We start from the raw sequence: 6,515 nt of genomic DNA on the forward strand, positions 1-6,515 counted from the left end.
CCCCCCCCCCCCCCAACCTATTCTTTAGAAGCATCTTTCGCACATGACTTCTTAGCGACCTGGGCAAGGCCCCACGGTTAGCGAAGACCCCGGGCGTGCATACTAAATGGAGTTAATTACGAATGGGAAGGTGAACGGATTATATTTTATCACTAAATATACAGGACAGCCACGAGAAGATACCTACTGTGAACTCGTGTACATGTGAGCCTTTAAGATAAATGACTAGAGACCACCATTAAACATTTATCTCTATGAGCTTATGGGAAATAGCAGTCTTAGCATCAGGGCTACAATAAGCCAAGGAGTGCAGTTTGAATATGAGTGAGTATTAAGTCACACCGGGTTGTAAAGAGGTTTAAACAGCATTGGCACGTATTCATTTATATGCTTTCTTTTGCTTTGCAATCAACCAAGGTAAAAAACAACATTGGCAAATATTCATTTATATGCTTCAGTTAATCTTGGTATATCATTACGATCAATCAAATCACTATAACGAATGTTATTACAGAATGGCACAATGGAGAAATGTCTGCCGTAAGTGGCAAAGGAACGTTTCATTGAAAATATTATGCTTTTAAAGCTATTGTTGAATAGTTAAATTTGATTGAATGCTTTTTTTTCTTTTAGCAAGCTTCAGAGAAGTAGAAAATAAAAGAAATGGTCTTATAGCACTGTTTGCCATGTGAAAGCTTAGAGTCGTTTCACAAAAGCTTTGGCTTACCCGGGGTATACGGCTTCTTGGTCGTGTTCTGGGGGCGGGGTTTCGTGCGAATGATACTTGGATGACGGATCGGCTGCGTCGTTGTTATAATTTCAGTTATCGTTGTCTCTGGCTCTGTGGTTGGAATCTCTGTAGTTGTGGTGGGCACAGTTGTGGTAGAACGCTCAGTGGTAGCTTCAGTGGTAATGCTGACTACTTTATCAACCCACCAATGAGAGCTTGTTATTGTGGGGTTACTAGTCGTCGTCGACTCATGGCTTGTCGGATGCGATCGTTCTTTTTCAACCTCGTACCCATCCGACGATCCCTGCCCGTCATCTAAACCGACGACTACAACCTCTTGGGGCATTTTCCTGTGCCGAAACCTGTTCCTCATGGCGCGACTACTGTGTGGTCTGGAAGAGATAAAGTTTTTGTGGAATTTTAGATGGCTATGAGGCGCCGACCGTTCAACGTTCAGGTTTTGTTCTTTTTCCTTTGCCCGCCATTTATTGCTGGAGTCACTTGTGTGCGTGGGTCTAACGTGTCGATTTCTACCCTTTAAACGGTATCGTGGACTCTGTCGAGTTGTTTCTATGTCTTGAACAGAAGTAACGGTTGTTGTTCTAACGGGATCAGCAGCCATCGTCGTCTTAGTGCCGTATCTGTGACGCGGCTGCTTTATCCCCTGAACTACATAGCCTGCATAGCGGTATCTGTTTCCATAATTCAAGCGCCTACCTCCATCATAATAGTATTTTTTATCTTGTCTGGGAGCACTGGGGTAGACATGTTGAGTGGTTGTGGGGTACTCGCTGCTTTGTTCTGAAGACGCTGTGGTTAACTGAGTCGTGTGCTGTACGCTTATTTCACTTTGAGCTAAAGATTGGCGAGACTCATGTCTGTTGATAACACTGTGCGCCCGTCTCCCTGTCGGGATTTGTGTACGACTGACACAGTCGTCCCATCTCGACTTGACGGGGACACAGTTGGTCACACGATTGGACCAGACATGAGAATCAGGGCAGGTCATGACAGCTGCTACCCTGCGTCGCGCGCACACGAAGAACACAGTGCAATTCTTCTCATCTCGAACCCAGTGAGTTTTCACTGTCTGGCACGGGCTTTGAGACTTGTATGTTTGAAGAGTGACTTTGTCCGTGAGCCGAGTGTATGAGCTGAACGTACTGGCCCTAGGTGATCTGTTCTTTCGGCCGTATCGAGATGGTCTATGCCTCGTCACGCTCTTTTGTTTTCGCTTTGCTATTGCTCTCTCTCGCTGGGTATAAGTATGGGACAGCTCATGAACGTTGGTATTTTTAAGATAATCTTTTGCGTTGCCATCTTCAAGAGGAAGTTTCATGTGATCAAGAGGAGTTGGCTTTTTTTGTTGCCGATACGGTGACCGGTAGTCTGAGTATCTTTGCACTTTCTTCTGACTTTGTTCTAACCGACTTTGTCGTCTCCTGTCCCGAGTACTTCGAACACTTTGGTGGCCTTGATACATAAACCTGTTGTTCAGTGTAGGAGAACTTTTGTACTTCGTTTTCTGAGGACCAAAGGGAGACCTGGAAGGGGGCCTATATGTGTATGCAGTTTCAGCAACAGATGAAGACGCTCCATGGCTATTAAGCTCCGCGCCACGAATGTGAGAATTTGGACGATAGCCAAGTCCCCGATGAGCAATGAAAGGATTTCTATTATGCGCACAAACAACTGGCAGCACCAAAATTAACAAAGTGAAAAGTTTGAAGTAGCTCAAAGCGTAGCCGCTAGTGAAACTTATACTTGATTCCTTTCTGTCAGTGGCACACGCACTGCCACATTGAATCAATACATAATTGCGGTGAAAATTAAATACGTTTTTCATTGTTCCTCGCACTTTTGAGTTTCCCCGTCTTCTTCAGATGAGAGAAATACTAAGATTCATAAGAAATTTCGACGAGGATTGTGATCCTACAGCACTAATGCTTGTAGCATAATTAAATTAGGTGCAAGAGAACTATTTCGAAGGCAGTCTCTCTTTTCCAAATGGATTTTGCTCGAACAAAAAAGTATATATCTCAAACGAATGTACACAGCATTTCGACATCAATGTTTCCTTTCTCCTTCATGAAAAACCAGATGGTCTCCGCGAAGTGATCACCAATGTCCTCGCGTCCCATGTGCACAGACGAACTCTGGCTTTCCTACAGACGGCTGGATAAAGGAGCGACACGGTGTTAAATACTGAGCCTAGATGCTGAATCTCTCCTTCCGGTTACATGACCCCATTTTCCCTCACCGCCCTTTGAACATCAACTTTCAAATTCAGTAAGTTTACATGCGTGTTTCATTAGCGTTGTTAATACGGCTGGGAGCCCGCCCTCTCTCCACAAACTGTCCCGTGGTTCTCCTCATGCGCCCCCCCCCCCCCCCCCTCAACCCCAACCCCATTTCCTCCCGTCGTCCCCTGGTTCTCGATTGTGTGCAATCTATTTTTTGACCATGATCAGCCCAAAGCTCCAACTCTTCCCACCTCACTTTTTGCCTTAACAAATCCTTTTTTTTCCTCGTCTGGTCGGAACTCGCAGATGGCGAGAGACGCGAATTTAGAAGGAGAAGAAGGGGCTGAGGGGGAAAGAGTGTCGACACAGACTTAAGGAGAAGTTGGTCAGCCAATGTCACAACTGTTTGTTGAGGGCTCAGCCCAGTTTGTAGCGTGCGACAAAACAAACACTGGAACCCCCGGGAGCAGAGAGACAAGTATTTCCTAGCACTTGTTTTTGTTGCAACGAAACGGACGCTACGATCGCGTGTGTCTGAACAAATACTGCAACGCCAGTTTTAACTTGTCCCGAAGAGCGTCTTCACAAATATCTCAGTCTAAATATATTGCCGACCAGAGATCTCTATAAGAAACAAAAAAGACATGATACATTTTCATTGCAAAAGTGGCTTAGCAGGCTAGTGCTTGTACCAAAAAACTCTTATCCGCGACACACTGGGATGTTGTTCATAGATAAGTTACTTTAAGACCAAAATACATGATTGTCCACGCACTCTCCTCTCATAAAAGAAAGTAAACAAACAAACAGCTATTTCTGTAGCCAATTACTGTTTTAGTAACCTGAGAAAATACTAATCTTGTTGTTTCGTTTTTGCAAGATACATTATTGTACAACCTCAGCAGCAGGGATCTTTCGACTTTTTCACTAAAAATAAAATTACTCATTCAGCTGATCTGAAAGCCTATGTTTTTAACGATACACACACAAACAAACAAACACACATACACCCCCTCCCCCCACACACCTAAACACATGCACACACATAACTGTTCCACGAATATGCTACTTGGTACAATGGTTGCTAGAAAGGATGAAACGCGATAGGGGATGCTGTAAAAGTGGGGAAGATGGAGCTGAGGGAGTAGCCGTTAAAAAGGTGATGCCCTGCTTTCAGAAACCAGAACAATATAACATAGCAAGACTTCCTAATTGAATTGAGATTATAGATTTTGGGAGCACAGGAACGATGAAAAATGATGCTAGTGCAATTGCTGCTTCAAAGAAATTGTATCAATATCATCTTTTAAACCTTGGAGAAGGCAAAAAAATTAACCTGTTCAATTAAGAGAAAACCTAGACCCTTTCACGAAAGTTTTATGGGTGGCAAACACAAATTAGTTTAGCTTAACTATGTAACATGTCAGTGGCCAGTGACAGAAACGTAGCTCGCGCGCGGTGCTTACTACAATTTCAGAATTGGCTTCAGATGCTCAGTGAGAGCGCAAATAACTGCAGAGCATGACTGGAGCACAGAATTCCCAAGGCCTTTCTTTCTATTTCCATCGCTGCCGTCTTGCTTTCTTGTTGATTTCCCCCAAGAGATTCCTTCTCAAGCAATTACAAAAAATCAACAAAAAATTGGAGGGAAAGTTTGTTCGAGACGTTAGCCGTTTCTACTTGTGGCCTGGTCGTCACGCTGGGCTAGTCGGTTAAACACGTTTCTTTGCCTTCCGCGGGGCAGCAAAAGGAAGGTGTGGCCTGGATCGAATGGAACGCCCTGTTCTGTCAAGGGCATGGAGCTTTCAAGAACAACACTCGCTACTGCTTACATTGCCGGAAACAACAACATGGACAACATGAACAGCGAAGCCGCTCTAGCAGACCAGTCCGGTTGATTCTCTTTTTACCCCCCCCCCCCTTTCCAAAAAAAAAAGAAAAGCAAAATAAAAACAAAACATCAACTCCAAAACAACAACAGTAACAGCAACAAAACTCAAGAAAAAAGCAACAAACAAACTAAAAAGAAAAGTCGAAAGCGTGCTGGATATAGCCGAGCATTCTACCAGACTCCCATTGTTCCATTGTTTAGAATCCACCATCTTGTTTTCATAGAGCATTGACTACACCCTTGTGCAGGTTTTTTATCTTGTGTTGTTGTTGTTGTTAATGTTGTTGTTGTTGTTGTTGTTGTTGTTGTTGTTGTTGTTAATGTTGTTGTTGTTGTTGTTGTTGTTGTTGTTTTAGCCAACGCATCTTTTTAAAAGAAATTCAACATCCTTCTTTTCCTGATTTTTAAAGTCTGATTTCATCTTTCGACATGTGCATTATTTTGTGGATATTTTCTTCTGTTAGCTTTAGTTCCCAGCTAATTTAGGTAGGTTAACGGGCATGACGTTTCACAAGCTTTTTCTTTCTTTATGTGTTTTTACGCTCCCATCGACACAATTTAAATCATTTAGGAGGCAGGAGATACAACATTCCAGCAGAAAGACCGAGATACGTGATCAAAAAAAAATTGTAAGGCAGCATGGTGGAATCAGGCGCTCGTCAAAATAATCAAAGTGAAGAAACTTGCATTTTTCCGCAGATTTGTGAATTTTTATCAGATTTTTGTTTTTTGGCTCAACACATTTCATGCCCATTAAAGAACTCATTTCTGTAGGATTTTTCTTAAAAAACGTTGATTAAACTCACAAAAAATTGTAAATTTTCAGTTACCAGGGACTCTTAAGCTAAGGAAATAACCAATCTTTGGGGGCCATTTTCTCACTAATTTTACCTCTGGAAATAGGTGACCCCACCTCCTTCGTTCGCAAATATCTCGACTTGTACTCAAGATAAATTGATATTTTTTTCCTTTTGAAATAAAGACAAGTGAACAAGCTTTAAGATGGCACCAATAACTCTACGTGCCCAAAAATTGACGAGAGCCTGATTCAACCACGCTGCCTCACAATTTACTACCCACTCGGGAATCGAACTCGGGTGCTTGCACGGAACATCGAGGCGCCCAAGCGCTACCCAACAGAGTTTACAGTTTAATGAGTTTACAGTGTTCGCCTTTCATTCAATAGGTCCTGGGTTTGAAACCTGACAATGACAGAAAATGTCCCTCTCTATAAAATTCTCCTTTCACGTCATTTCCTGCTCTCCAACCATGTTCTGTCGTCTGCTTTCGTCTCCACTTCCTCCTTTGCTCTCTCTCTCTCTCTCTCTCTCTCTCTCTCTCTCTTTTCTCTCTCTTTTCCCCTTGCTTGCGGGCCCCCCAAACCCCCGGGCCCCGAGGCATTGGCCCCCCCTGACCCCCCTCTCGACAGGCCTGAGTGTGTGGTTTCTGCTTCTATTTGCGAGTGTAAAAATACATCTAGATATTAACACTGTTTTGGCATCGTGTCCGTCTTCACATTGTGTTTGACCTTGACCTCAATACTCAGATGTTCTGTTTACACGGGGTGCCTATTGGGCGATTGGGTCTGGTCGGGGCGGGTTATAGATAGATTGAGGGCGTGTATGTCTGGTCTAACAGAAGGGGGGGGGGA

The 6,515-nt window shown here is 43.5% G+C and overlaps 1 protein-coding gene across 1 annotated transcript in view; it reads right to left on the bottom strand.

Moving 5' to 3' along the window:
* The window catches only part of LOC101856651, an 8,739-nt gene extending 5,675 nt beyond the window's left edge, over nt 1-3,064 (bottom strand). The window contains exon 1 of the mRNA XM_013082002.2: nt 728-3,064. Coding sequence (XP_012937456.2) covers nt 728-2,576 — 1,849 coding nt within the window. The 5' untranslated portion in view covers nt 2,577-3,064. The remainder of the gene's footprint in view (nt 1-727) is intronic.
* Between the last annotated feature and the right edge of the window lie 3,451 nt (nt 3,065-6,515).

Source organism: Aplysia californica, unplaced genomic scaffold (assembly GCF_000002075.1).
Source record: "Aplysia californica isolate F4 #8 unplaced genomic scaffold, AplCal3.0 scaffold00155, whole genome shotgun sequence".
Classification (NCBI taxonomy): domain Eukaryota; kingdom Metazoa; phylum Mollusca; class Gastropoda; order Aplysiida; family Aplysiidae; genus Aplysia; species Aplysia californica.